This window comes from Staurois parvus, unplaced genomic scaffold (assembly GCF_062004578.1).
Source record: "Staurois parvus isolate SC_StPar_1 unplaced genomic scaffold, SC_StPar_1.0 ptg000709l, whole genome shotgun sequence".
Lineage (NCBI taxonomy): Eukaryota > Metazoa > Chordata > Amphibia > Anura > Ranidae > Staurois > Staurois parvus.
Window position 1 is genome coordinate 1,306,175 of NW_028318505.1, and position 14,638 is coordinate 1,320,812.

Genomic DNA, 14,638 nt, shown 5'->3' on the forward strand with positions numbered 1-14,638 from the left:
ATGATCGGGACCTCGTACAGTGGTCCCGTACGACAATTGGTGTTCCACTGTGTCCGGAGGACACAGCGGGCACCGGATCGCGGTGCTGCGCGCTCCCAGGGAGCGCACACAAGCAGGGGGCGGGGAGGCTGTTTATAAACAGCCACCTGACCCTGCACTGCCACCGTCCGGCCGTTTATATACAACGGGAGGTGGTTAAGGAGCAGGGAGGTGATTCAGGGAGGTCGCCTCTTCCTAAGTGTGCAGGAAACGATTTCCTGCAGCAGAACATTGGCCAGTTGTCTGATAAACTAATCAAAAGAAAAACAATTCTGAAGTGGCCGCGCACTACTTCATCTGTATTACTGCAATTGTCATATTAAAGAATATAAGAATATAAAAACCCAACATTTCATATTACTGATATGTGCCTGCTGTACCATGTACTTGTATGAAGAGCGATCCTGTTCTCTTTGTATTGCTTCCTTTGTGTGAAATCCCTGGTACCTCCTGCCAGTCCCTCTGCTTTCCTAAAACTGACCACACTAGGCAGGAGAGCACAGCGTGGTCAGTTTTGTAGCTGTGCTGGAAACTCAGCCTGCTCTCCTCCAGTGATCAGACTTGTCTTGACACACTGCACCCTCCTCCACACAGCCTTTCACTGGGAAGACCAATGTTCTGCTGTTTCTCTTAAACCCCCCCGCTATCTGAGCTCCTTATGCAGCTGAGAACAGAGGGAGTGAGGGTGTGATCACTTATAAAAAACATTTTTAAATACCCTTTTCCCCCCTTTTTTTTTTATATCTATACACAAATGGTTTGCCTTTCATCTCTATCTCTAGTATATACTGTATGTATGTGTGTATGTGTGGTGTGTGTAAAAAAAAAAAAAATATATATATATATATATATTACACTTCCTAAAAAGTGTTTCTTTAATTTTTTTTTTTTTATCAGCGTATAGCATCAAGTCAGTTGAACTTCCAGGATATTGATCTGGTCAGTTAAGTAGCAGAGGGAGGAGTTCTTTCCTGACTGTTTTTCACTCGTTTTGCATTTGGCTAGGGTCAGTGTCACTACTGGCAGCATGAGGCCATACCTGGACCCTACAGAGGTTGCACAGGCAGTCCAACTCCTCCAGGATGGCACATCAATATGTGTCATTGCCAGAAGGTTTGCTGTGTCTCCCAGCACAGTCTCAAGAGCATGGAGGAGATTCCAGGAGACAGGCAGTTCCTCAACGAGGGCTGGACAGGGCTGTAGAAGGTCCTTAACCCATCAGCAGGACCGGTATCTGCTCCTTAGTGCAAGGAGGAACAGGATGAGCACCGCCAGAGCCCTACAAAATGACCTCCAGCAGGCCACTGGTGTGAATGTCTCTGACCAAACAATCAGAAACAGACTTCATGAGGGTGGCCTGAGGGCCCGATGTCCTCTAGTGGGCCCTGTGCTCACTGCCCGGCACCATAGAGCTCGATTGGCATGTGCCATTGAACCCCAGAATTAGCAGGTCCACCACTGGCACCCTGTGCTTTTCACAGATTTGACCAGTGCGAGTTCCCGGGCTGTGCATAACAATAACAAAAAGCTTCCTAATGCGAACATTTCCCAGTATCTCCTCACACCTCTTTGCCTAAGGGGAATATAAAGTGTTTTAGGTTTTTTTGTGTTGTTTTTTTTTTTTAACTTCTAACCAGTGCTTTCTTAATAGAATCATGGGCCCCTGGGCAAAATAATGCAATGGGACCCCTACCAACCTGCATCAGGTGCCCCCATCACAGCAACCCCATACATCAGGTGTCCCCATCAGTGTCCCCATGTAATAGGTGTCCCAATCAGAGTGTTCAACTAAATCAAGTGTCCCCATACATCAGGTGTCCCCATCAGAGTGTCCCCATGTAATATGTGTCCCAATCAGAGTGTTCACCTAAATTAGGTGTCCCCAACACAGTGTCCCCATATAACAGGTGTCCCCATCAGAGTGTCCCCATGTAATAAGGTGTTCCAATCAGTGTTCACCTAAATCAGGTGTCCCCATACATCAGATGTCCTCATCAAATGAAAGTGTCCCTATAAATCATGTAGCCCCCTCACAGTGTCTCCATACATAAGGTGTCCCTATAGATCAGAGTTGTGACCCCCCCGCACTCACAGATCACAAATGCCGTTCCTATCTGCAATGTAGGTAGCTCCTCTTTCCTCTCCCCCACTGAGACTGAGGTGAGTTCTCAGCCTCAGTGCAGACTTTTTTTCCACCCCCCTGCAGGAGGGAGGAGAAAGCTGAATCCTTTATCCAGCATCAGCCAAACACTTCTTCTGAAAGGAGTGACATTGAAAGCGGCACAAGCTGCCGAATTCCCCCCTAACACAGCGCCTTGTTCCAGCTCTGATCATGGGGCCCTCATGCACCTGGGGCCCCTGGGCAGTGCCCAGGTGTGCCCATTCATTAAGACGGCCCTGCTTCTAACGAAGTTTAGAAGTTGAATTGAAAAAAAAAATTATTGCATATAATCTATTAAATCTAGTTTATATTTGCCCCCTTTCAGTCAGCAGGTAAAGGTTGGGAGTCTGGTATTTCGGGGTTCAAGCTGGTATACTGCAGTGCTGTGCCTACAAGTCTGAATAGCAAGATCTCAGGTTTTACCCACCAACCATTGAATAGCTGTGATGAGGGAAATGCCCCATTCTTGCAGCATCAGTCAACAAGTGCAGAGCTAGTGCTGGGCTTTCTGGTTAGACAGCCATCATGGTCTGCAGACACAGAATTGGAGTAACACCCTGTAAAAAAAAAAATGAATGCTAGTATTTAAATTTTTTTATTTTTTTTATCAGATAATAAAAATAATTCAATAATTTAATTATAAACGTTATATGAAATCAGTGTGTGTGTGTGTATATATATATATATATATATATATACTGTAGTTTTCCTTAAACAGGAGATGCAGACAATTTTGTTTTTGTTGCTTTTGTGTTAAATCCAACATGGTTAATTCTGATTTTTTTTTTTTTAATCAACATTTGAATAGGGTCTGATCACATCAGGGAAAAGGATGGTCTCTGGGCCGTCCTCGCCTGGTTATCCATCATTGCCACCCGCAAACAGAGCGTAGAAGACATCCTAAAAGACCATTGGCAGAAATTCGGGCGAAATTTCTTCACCAGGTAAAAAAATAGTTGCGTGTAATAGTCTTGGTGCAAAGATCTGTTGAGAAGCTTAATTTTCCGGGAATATTTTCTGGGGGAAAAAAACAGCCGTGAGTTATTGCATTGTAATTGTTAGCTATTGGGGATGGACAGGAAGTCAACCAATTTTTAAAAAAATCGGCCTCAAATTTTGCCACACTAACTGCTTAGGGAAAATGTGCCTGAAAACAAACAAACATGGCTTTACATACTAAGAAAACCATGTGATCATCATGTCAGCTGAAATGACAGTCACTGGCATGGCATGATGATTGCATGGCTTTGTTTATAGCCTATGCAGTATGGCATAATGATCACTTGACTTTGTTTATAGCATATGCAGTACGGCATGATTAATGCATGGCTTTATTTATAGCCTATGCACTATGGCATGATGATTGCATGGCTTTATTTATAGCATATGCAGTATGGCATGATGATTGCATGGCTTTATTTATAGCATATGCAGTATGGCATGATGATTGCATGGCTTTATTTATAGCTTATGCAGTATGTCATGATGATTGCATGGCTATATTTATAGCCTATGCAGTATGGCATGATGATCACTTGACTTTGTTTATAGCATATGCAGTATGGTATGATGATTGCATGGCTTTATTTATAACCTTTGTACTATGGCATGATGATTGCATGGCTTTATTTATAGCCTATGCAGTATGGTATGATGATTGCATGGCTTTGTTTATAGTCTATGCAGTGCGGCACAGTAATCACATGACTTTGTTTATAGCCTTTGCAGTATGGCATGATGACCAAATGGCTTTATTGATAAATGAAACCATCAGAAATGTGGCTTTGTTTATAAACAAAAAGCAAATTGAAGTGCCACACTTCTACTGCTAAGAAGTCCAGATACAACTTTATTCCAATAAATATCAGAAGGACAATCCAAAGAGTAACCAATTGTTTCAGGGGTCCAAAAACTCCCCCTTCAGCAAGACTACAAAAACCACAAGGATATCTCCATATCCATACAATATCCCCGCCACAGGGTCATAGCTGAAACCAAATAGCCAATAGTATTAAATGTATAACAATTAATGTCCGGTAACATTGAGTAGATAATTGTTTATACAAGATCCTCACACAAATGTGTGACTATGAATAATAAACGGGCGGACTGACAACTCATGGGGCCCCCGGGCAATAGGGGATCATGGGGCCTCTGTGTCCTTGCCCAAACTCAAAAAAGCCTATGAAAAAGGTACCAGGGGCATCTCATGGGGCCCCCTACTGACCCGGGCCCTCGGGCAGTGCCCAAGTTTCCAAATGGTCAGTCCGCCCCGATAATAAAACATAATTTCAGTTCCTCAATTGGGTAGGAATATAAAAATAATAAAAATGATACATTAAAACATGGATCCAATGGGAATAAATATAGGAGTAAAATATGATACAGCTGATGATCACGTGACTTTGTTGATAAACAAAACCATCAGAAACGTGCCTTGGTTTATATACAAAGCCATGTCACTGACCACTACCCCTGTATTTCGTTAAGAAAAATAGCTTTTTTAAAAATTGGTTCTAAAGCTAAAACATTTTTTACCGTAATGCATTTCCTGCATTACTATAGGACTCCCTCGCAACACTTACCTCACTGCTGGATCCAGCACTGTGCCTAGCTGCAGTCTTCTCCCCTCTCTCCAACTTCACACAGGAACTGGGAGGCAGCAGTGGGAGGAATTGCTCCTGCTACTGTCAGTCAAATCCAGTGGGGAGGGAGTAGAGGGCAGGGCCCAACCACGCTCTGTGTGTGTCTATAGAAGCACACAGCCCAGCTTGGGAGCGAGCCAACAGGTGCATACCCATAGAAAGTAGCACGCTGCTTATTTTTTCCTGTAGATCAGTGCAGAAGAACCCATAGATGGTTTATGCAAGTGTGCCAGATAGCAGATCAGCTTTGTACCCTTCAGAGCTCATCGGTGTTGGATTTGGTGCTTGCTGGGAGAAGAAAGTGATTATTGCTAGTGGCTATAACAGCTGCTAGCGGCAATACATTGTAAAATTTGGCATGCTCGTTGTACCCAAGTTGATCGTTCGATCAACTTGGGTACATTTCTCGTGCCCACCAGGGGTGGACTGACAACTCATGGGGCCCCCGGGCAATAGGGGATCATGGGGCCCCTGTGTCCTTGCCCACACTCAAAAAAGCCTATAAAAAAGGTACCAGGGGCATTTCATGGGGCCCCCTACTGACTCAGGGTCCTCGAGCAGTGCCCGAGTGCTCGAATGGTCAGTCCGCCCCTGGTGCCCACACATAGTTCGACCCTTGGCCAGTTCCTGCCGAACCGGCTGTGATTCCAATTGTCTATGGCCAGCTTAAGTGTCAAGACTGAAAAGAGTTGCCTCGTATATCGCTGGCACCCAGAAGCCTTTCGAATATTTGGAGATTTTTTTTTTTTTTTTTTCGTTCTGTTACTTTACACTTGGGTTGGTCAGCTGGTCGTTCTCTGATATATGCTGAGGATTTGCAGAAGCAACCCAGTTTTTGTCCCACCCAGAAGCCATCAGAGCCTCTACTTTTCTGCAGGTACGACTACGAGGAGGTCGACTCTGAAGGCGCCAACAAGATGATGAAAGACTTGGAAGCAGTCATGTTTGACCGCTCCTTTATTGGACAGAAATTAGCGGTTGGTGACAAAGTTTATACTGTTGAAAAAGCCGATAACTTTGAATACAGCGACCCTGTTGATGGAAGCATTTCAAGAAACCAGGTGGGACTGCCATAGTGGCCATGGTTAAAAATAAAAAAAAATCCGATTTTCATTCAGTTTTTAGTCTTCCATTCCTCTGTATCTTTCCTTATTTTTCCACCACTGTGCTTAGCTTCTGGTCCTCCTCTCCTGGCCCAGTCTATGCTCTGTTGTTGGGTTACTCATCAGGGTCATTGACTTCAATTTTTTTTCTTGCTTCCTCTCTTCTCAGGGATTAAGGCTCATCTTCACCGATGGCTCCCGAATCATCTTCCGACTCAGTGGAACCGGCAGTGCCGGAGCAACTATCAGGTTATATATAGACAGCTACGAAAAGGATGCCCCCAAAATATACCAAGATCCTCAGGTAAGTTCACTGGTGAGATGGCTGATGGCTCAGTTTGGCTTTCAAAGAATGCTTATCAACCTACTCCCCAATTATCACAAATAGTAGATTATAGATCAGACTTTCTCAGCATTTTTGCCCCAGAGGAACCCTTAAAATAATTTTTAGATCTCAGGAAACCTCCTACCCCTGCAAAAAAACCTTGCCTGCCTCCTAAGGACCCTTTCACATGGGCAGGTCCAATCAAGTCCTCCCAAAAAAAGGTTTTATGTTCCCCAAATGGGACTTTAAAGGTACTAAAAATACATAAGTTTACATAAAAACTTTTTCCATATTTTATCATACAAAATACATTTGAAAGCATAACATCACGACTTCTATCACAAAAGCATAACATCACCACTTATATCACGAAATCCAAACATCGTGACTTTTATCACAAAATCAGAACATCACGACTTATATCACAAAATCAGAACATCACCTCTTATATCACGAAATCAGAACATCGTGACTTATATCACAAAATTGTAACATCACAACTAACATCACAACTTATATCACGAAATCATAACATCACAACTTATATCACGAAATTATAACATCACAACTTATATCACAAAATCATAACATCACAACTTATATCACGAAATCATAACATCACAACTTATATCACGAAATCATAACATCACAACTTATATCACGAAATCATAACATCACAACTTATATCACGAAATCATAACATCACGGCTTATATCACGAAATTATAACATCACAACTTATATCACGAAATTATAACATCACAACTTATATCACGAAATCATAACATCACAACTTATATCACGAAATCATAACATCACGGCTTATATCACGAAATTATAACATCACAACTTATATCACGAAATTATAACATCACAACTTATATCACGAAATTATAACATCACAACTTATATCACGAAATTATAACATCACAACTTATATCACGAAATCATAACATCACGGCTTATATCACGAAATCATAACATGATGACTTATATCACAAAATCAGAACATCACCTCTTATATCACGAAATCAGAACATCGTGACTTATATCACAAAATTGTAACATCACAACTAACATCACGGCTTATAGCACGAAATCATAACATGATGACTTATATCACGAAATCATAACATCACAACTTATATCACGAAATCATAACATGACGACTTATATCACGAAATCATAACATCACAACTTCTATCACGAAATCATAACATCACGGCTTATATCACAAAATCATAACATGATGACTTATATCACGAAATCATAACATCACCACTTATATCACAAAATCACTTTTTTCATACCACCTATAATCAATTTATAGTGTTTGATATACAAATGGATTTCTTAATTTGCTGAAAAAACAAAAATAATAATAATAATAAAAAATTGAATTATTATATTAAATATGTATTAATTATACTTTGTATTTATATGATATTAAATATTACATATTTAATATAATAATTCTATTTTTTTTTTTTATTATTATTTTTATTTTTTCAGCAAATTAAGAAATCCATTTGTATATCAAACACTATAAACTGATTATAGGTGGTATGAAAAAATGCATTCTTTGTTTGGACTGCACAGGGGGCTGGCTAAACATTGTGCAGCATTGTGATAGCATTTCCCTTTGTCTACAGGTAGCTCAGGCGCAAAGAATTTCTGTAGTGAAATGCAAGGAATGTGAAAATAAAAAAAAGAAAAAAAAAGTATTACAATTTATAATAAATAATACTAAATAATAATTATGTCTTATATTTAATATCATATAAATACAAATTATAGTAAATAACATTTAATATAATCATTACATTTTATTTTTATTATTATTATTTTAGTTTTTTTTCTGTAAATTAAAAAATCCATTTGTATATCAAACACTATAAACTGATTATAGGTGGTATGAAAAAATGCATTCTTTGTTTGGACTGCACAGGGGGCTGGCTAAACATTGTGCAGGTGCAGGAAGCAGACGCCCATTTTGTAATACTGCCCGTTATTGTCGCCGCTGTGTACACAGCTGCAAGCACCTTTACCCGCTGCAGGTTCCAGTCGTTTTCCCACATCCTGTCCTAAAATGTTATGAGACCTGGATAAGAATATTTGTGCAGCTCCATGACATCTTTTTGGTCCTTCATTAAATCAGATTTCAGTAAACGGAGAAAAAAAAATTCCTGACTTGGGCATTTTTAAGCCGTATGATGTGTATTTACCTGCAGATTTTCTTTAGATTATAATGTGGCCTTCGCTAAAACGTGCTGGAAGTCCAGCTGAAAATGGAGGTTCAAGCGAAATTGAATCCAGCTTTATTTTTTTATCCTTGCATCAGCTGATGAAGCATTTCAATTTTTATTTTTAGAGTGCATACAAAAAGAGATCTTTTCTTGTTAACCTCTTCCTGCCAATGCAACCTTCATCTGCGTCAAGTGGGTCTTAATGCTGGCTTTACACATACAGTTCTGTGAAATAGTGCCCCTTCCCGTTTTTTTTTTTTTTTTTATTTGCATATTTGCCACACTTAAATTATTCGAATCATCAAACAAATTTTAATAGTACACAAAGATAACTGGAGTAAATATAAAATGCAGTTTTTAAATGATTTAATTTATTAAGGGAAGAGAGTTGTCCAAACCTGCCTGACCTTATGTGAAAAAGTAATTGCCCCCCTTGCTAAATCATGAATGAACCGCGATTATCCACATTTTTTGGAAAGCTGAGTTAAATTTCACTTGCCACACCAGACCTGTTGAATAAAAAAAAAAAATAACGTAAGAAGAAGCTGTGTGACAAAGTGAAGCATGCTAAAAGATCTCAAAAAGCAACACATCATGCCACGATCTAAAGAAATGTAAGAACAGATGAGAAACAAAGTGATCGATGTGTATCCATCTGGAAAGGGTTACAAAGCCATTTCTAAGGCTTTGGGACTCCAGTGAACCATGTTGAGAGCCATTATTCACAAGTGGAGAAAACTTGGTGAAAAGGAAATGGGGTAATCCTTGGGTGATATAGGTCAAACCCAATAGATACAACAGTGCCACATCCTGGTATATACTATTTATAAAAGAGGAGATTGTATAAATGGACTTTATAGACACTTTTGGATAAAATATTGTTGTACAGTGTACTCGCAATGAATGTCCCAGAGCCCACCATATATTCAAAAGGATGACAACCAGTGAACCACCAAAGTAATCCTATGGGGGAGCAAGGAACATTCAAAGACTGAAGAGAATGCCTGACGTGTGTGTAGTCTCTGTGCCTATAAAGTCCATTTATACAATCTCCTCTTTTATAAATTGGAACAGTGGTGGACCTTCCCAAGCGTGGCTGGCCTACCAACATTACTCCAAGAGCAGAATGACGACTCATCCAGGAGGTCATAGAAGAACCCAGAACATCTTCTAACAAATAGCAGGCCTCACTTCCTCAGTTAAGGTCAGTGTTCATGACCCAACAATAAGAAGGAGGCTGGGCAAACATGGCATCCATGGGAGAGTTCCAAGGTGAAAGACACTGCTGACCAAAAAGAACACAAAGGCTCGTCTCAGTTGCCAAAATACATCTTGATTATCCCCAAGACTTGAGACAAAAGTTGAACTTTTTGGAAGGCGTGCGTCCTGTTGCATCTGGTGTAAAACTAACACCGCATTTCATAAAAATAACATCATACCAGCAGTCAAACATGGTGGTGGTAGTGTGATGGCCTGGGGCTGCTTTGCAGCTTCAGGACCTGGACAACTCGCCATCATTGATGGAACCATGAATTCTGCACTCTACCAAAAAATGCTAAAGAATGTCCGGCCACCAGTTCCTGACCTCTAGCTCAAGCGCACTTGGGTTGTGCAGCAGGACAATGATCCGAAACACACCAGCAATTCCACCTCTGAATGGCTCAAAAATACAAATGAAGGTTTTGTAATGGCTTAGTCAAAGTCCAGACTTAAATCCAATTGAGATGCTGTGGCATGACCGTAGACAGGCCGTTCATGCTCGAAAACCCTCCAATGTGGCTGAATTATAAAACAGTTCTGCAAAGAGTTGACCAAATTTCCGATGTGAAAGACTCATTGGCAGTTATTGCAAACGCTTGATTGCAGTTGTTGCCACCAAGGGTGGCACAACCAGTTATTAAGTTTAGGGGGCAATTTTTCACAGTGAGCCAGGTAGGTTTGGACATTTTTTTTTTTCCTTAATAAATTAAATTGTCATTTAAAAACTACCGTATTTGCCGGCGTATAAGACGACTTTTCAACCCGTGAAAATCTTTTGAAAAGTCGGGGGTCGTCTTATACGCCGATATACGGCGAGCCGGTGTCAGGGCGGCACTTTTTCGAGGGGCGGCGCGACTGACACCACTGACACCTCCCCACTGACACCAATGATGGGGCACTATTCCTTCCACTGATACCAATGATGGGGCGCTATTCCTCCCACTGACACCAATGATGGGGTGCAATTCCTGCCACTGATACCAATGATGGGGCACTATTCCTCCCACTGACACCAATGATGGGGCGCTATTCCTCCCACTGACACCAATGATGGGGCGCAATTCCTGCCACTGATACCAATGATGGGGCGCTATTCCTCCCACTGACACCAATGATGGGGTGCTATTCCTCATACTGACACTAATGATGGAGCACTATTCCTCCCACTGACACTAATGATGGGACACTATTCCTCCCACTGATACCAATGATGGGGCACTATTCCTCCCACTGACACTAATGATGGGACACTATTCCTCCCACTGACACCAATGATGGGGCACGATTCTTCCCACTGACACCAATGATGGGGCACGATTCTTCCCACTGACACCAATGATGGGGCACGATTCTTCCCACTGATACCAATGATGGGGCACGATTCTTCCCACTGACACCAATGATGGGGCACTATTCCTCCCACTGACCAATGATGGGGCACTATTCCTCCCACTGACACTAATGATGGGACACTATTCCTCACACACTGACACTAATGATGGGGCACCATCATTGGTGTCAGTGGGAGGAATAGCGCCCCATCATTGGTATCAGTGAGAGGAATAGCGCCCCATCATTGGTATCAGTGGGAGGAATAGTGCCCCATCATTGGTATCAGTGGGAGGAATAGCGCCCCATCATTGGTATCAGTGGGAGGAATAGTGCCCCATCATTGGTGTCAGTGGATGAAATAGTTCCCCATCGTTAGTATCAGTGGGAGGAGTAGTGCCTCATCATTGGTATCAGTGGGAGGAATAGCACCCCATCATTGGTGTCAGTGGGAGGAATAGCGCCCCATCATTGGTGTCAGTGGGAGGAATAGTGCCCCATCATTGGTGTCAGTGGATGAAATAGTTCCCCATCGTTAGTATCAGTGGGAGGAATAGTGCCTCATCATTGGTATCCGTGGGAGGAATAGTGCCTCATCATTGGTATCAGTGGGAGGAATAGTGCCTCATCATTGGTATCCGTGGGAGGAATAGTGCCTCATCATTGGAATACCATACTGAAATACCATACTATATTGAAATCAAATCTGATGTTTTTTCATTTTTATTTGGTGTGCGTTGGAAGAGGGGTAGTCTTATACAGCGAGTATAGCCCAAACCCTATATTTTAACAGGAAAAGTAGGGGGTCGTCTTATACCCCAGCAAATACGGTACATTTTGTATTTACTCGGGTTATCTTTGTGTAATAATAAAATTTGTTTGATCTGAATCATTTAAATGTTGACAAATATGAAAATCAAAAATCAGGAAGGGGTCAAATACTTTTTCACAGCACTGTATATGAATGCGGATGTGGGGAAGAGTATTATGAGTTGGAAAGGGTGGGAAGGGTAGGGATAAGTGCTATAAGCAGGGAAGGATGGGGATAAGTATTATAAGTTAGGGAACGGTGGGGATGAGTGTTATGAATGGGGAAGGGTGGGGATGAGTGTTATGAATGGGGAAGGGTGGGGATGAGTGTTATGAATGGGGAAGGATAGGGATGAGTGTTATGAATGGGGAAGGGTAGGGATGAGTATTATTAGTGGGGATGAGTGTTATGAATTATTATTTTAATATGGGAGTTATATAGTGCAAACAGTTTGCGCAGCCCTTTAAAACATAAGGGCAGACAGTACAGTTGCAATACAATTCAATACTGGAAAAATCAGAGGGCCCTTCTCGATTGAGGAAGAGTAGGGATTAGTGTTATAAGTGGGGAAGGGTGGGGATGAGTAGTATGAATGGGGAAAGGTAGGGATGAGTGAGGAAGGGTAGAGATAAGTACTACCAGTGGGGGGGTAGGGGTAAGTGTTATGGGCAGGGGTGAGTATTATGGGTGGGGAAGGGTGGAAATGAGTGTTGTGTGGGGAAGGGAGGGGATGAGTATTATGGGTGGGGATTAGTGAGGAAGGGTAGGGATAAGTATTACCAGTGTGGGAGGGTAGGGGCAAGTGTTATAAGCAGGGATGAGTATTATGGGCATGGAAGGGTGGGGAGGAGAATTATGGGTGGGGAAGGGAGGAGATGAGTATTATGGGTAGGGAAAGGTGGGGTTGAGTGGGGAAGGGAGGGGATGAGTATTATGGGTGGGGAAGGGTAGGGATGAGTATTATGAGTGGGGATGAGTATTATGGGTGGGGAAGGGTAGGGATGAGTGTTGAGTGGGGAAGCATTAGAACTTTTGTGTTTTCATTATTGTTTGTGACATATTGGACATCTTTCTCCCCATTTTCTTGTTGTTAACTGTACAGGAAGTAGGGCCATATCCCCTCCATTAACCGTAACAAAAATCTGTCAAATAATCCAATCTGTGAAATAATCCAACCCTTTCCCTAATAGGCAACTTTGGTGGAGTTGCACTTTAAATTGTATCACCCTCTATACATCCAAAATTATGTCTCCAGGGTAGAGGAAGAGAGGCTACTTGGCTACTGTGAAAGGAAAGAAGGAACGGGACAAGAGTGATCCAATCCTATTAATAATAAAGTGTGTCCTATTACAAGCCATACAGACAGAGTTGAGACCGAATTGCAGAATCAGAAAATGAGTCCCTCCTCAGGTCATTCACCTATGGGGTTGTTCTGAATTTAAGATCATATTGTAGCCTACAGCAATGTTGTCAAACTACTCAATAAAAATGGTGGAACACTGACTTTGTGGCACCACCTGCTGTGTGCTGGTGGTAAATCTAAATTATTCATGTATTTCCTAGATGCACTGCATGGCTAAAGGTTTGTAGACACCTGACCTTCACACCTTTTATGAGCTTGTTGGTTACCCCATTTCAAAACCAAGGGCGCGGTTATGGAATTGACCCCACTTTGTGGCTATAAGAGCCTCCACTCTTCTGGGAAGGCTTTTCTCAAGATTGTGAAGGGTATCTGTGTGCCCGATTGGAACATTTGAGAGGTCAGGTACTGACTTTGGATGAGAAGACCTGGACCACAGTTGGCGTTCCAATTCATCCCAAAGGTGTTCAGTAGGGTTGAGGTCAGGGCTCTGTCGAGGACACTCGAGTTCTTCCACACCAGGCTCATCAGAACATGTCTTTGTGGAGCCGGCTTTGTAAACGGGTACAGTCATGGTGGAACAGAAAAGGGCCTTCACCAAACTGTTACCACAAGGTTGTCTACAATGTCTTGGTATGGTGTACTATAAACAATACCCTTCACTGGAATCATTTGGAGATCTGTCCATACTTTTGACCATATATGTGGGTGTGATAGCTGCCCACAAACTCTTGGCCATATAGAGTACATTTATAAAGCAGTGCACGCAACATAATGAAAAAAAGTACAAAACAATTGTGTTTCCTGTAACTGAAAACATGGTGACCCCTCTAATGACAATATTCTGTTCCCTTCTCCTTCACAGGTAATGTTAGCCCCACTGGTTACAATAGGACTTAAACTGTCCAAGCTGGAAGAGAGGACAGGCCGCACAGCCCCAACCGTCATCACATAAGCAGGCGAGGCTTCATCACAGCGGAAAATACGAATTTATGTTCACCTGTCTGCCTAGTCTGCCCCTCCCCCTTCCTGCCCTGTCTGTCAATGTAGTGCGTCATTCAACAATGTATGTGAACTGGGGATAGAAGCTGAAGAAAGTAAATTTATTTGGAAACCGGACTGAGTACTGGATTTTATTTAATATTTTGTGTCTTTACTTGTGGTTTTTTTTTTTATTTGTAGTCTTCTATTCATTAGATTCCTGGTGCCCAATGTGAGGCTCAAGGGCCACATGGAGCTCATTGGTAGCGGATGTGTGGGACTTTACAGACCCCAGTGGTAGGAGTGGGAGCATTCATTTGATAAGTGACTGTAATGACACAGTGATCACTAAGGCCGGCCATACATGGGTGGAAAATCG

At 41.9% G+C, this 14,638-nt stretch overlaps 1 protein-coding gene across 2 annotated transcripts in view; it reads left to right on the top strand.

Moving 5' to 3' along the window:
• PGM1 (phosphoglucomutase 1) overlaps positions 1-14,397 on the top strand; it is an 88,211-nt gene extending 73,814 nt beyond the window's left edge. For both annotated transcript variants that reach the window (XM_089653388.1, XM_089653389.1), the window contains exons 8-11: positions 3,009-3,144; positions 5,723-5,906; positions 6,118-6,252; positions 14,144-14,397. In XM_089653388.1, the coding sequence (XP_089509514.1) occupies positions 3,009-3,144; positions 5,723-5,906; positions 6,118-6,252; positions 14,144-14,233 (545 nt within the window). In that variant the 3' untranslated portion in view covers positions 14,234-14,397. The remainder of the gene's footprint in view (positions 1-3,008; positions 3,145-5,722; positions 5,907-6,117; positions 6,253-14,143) is intronic.
• Positions 14,398-14,638: the final 241 nt, after the last annotated feature.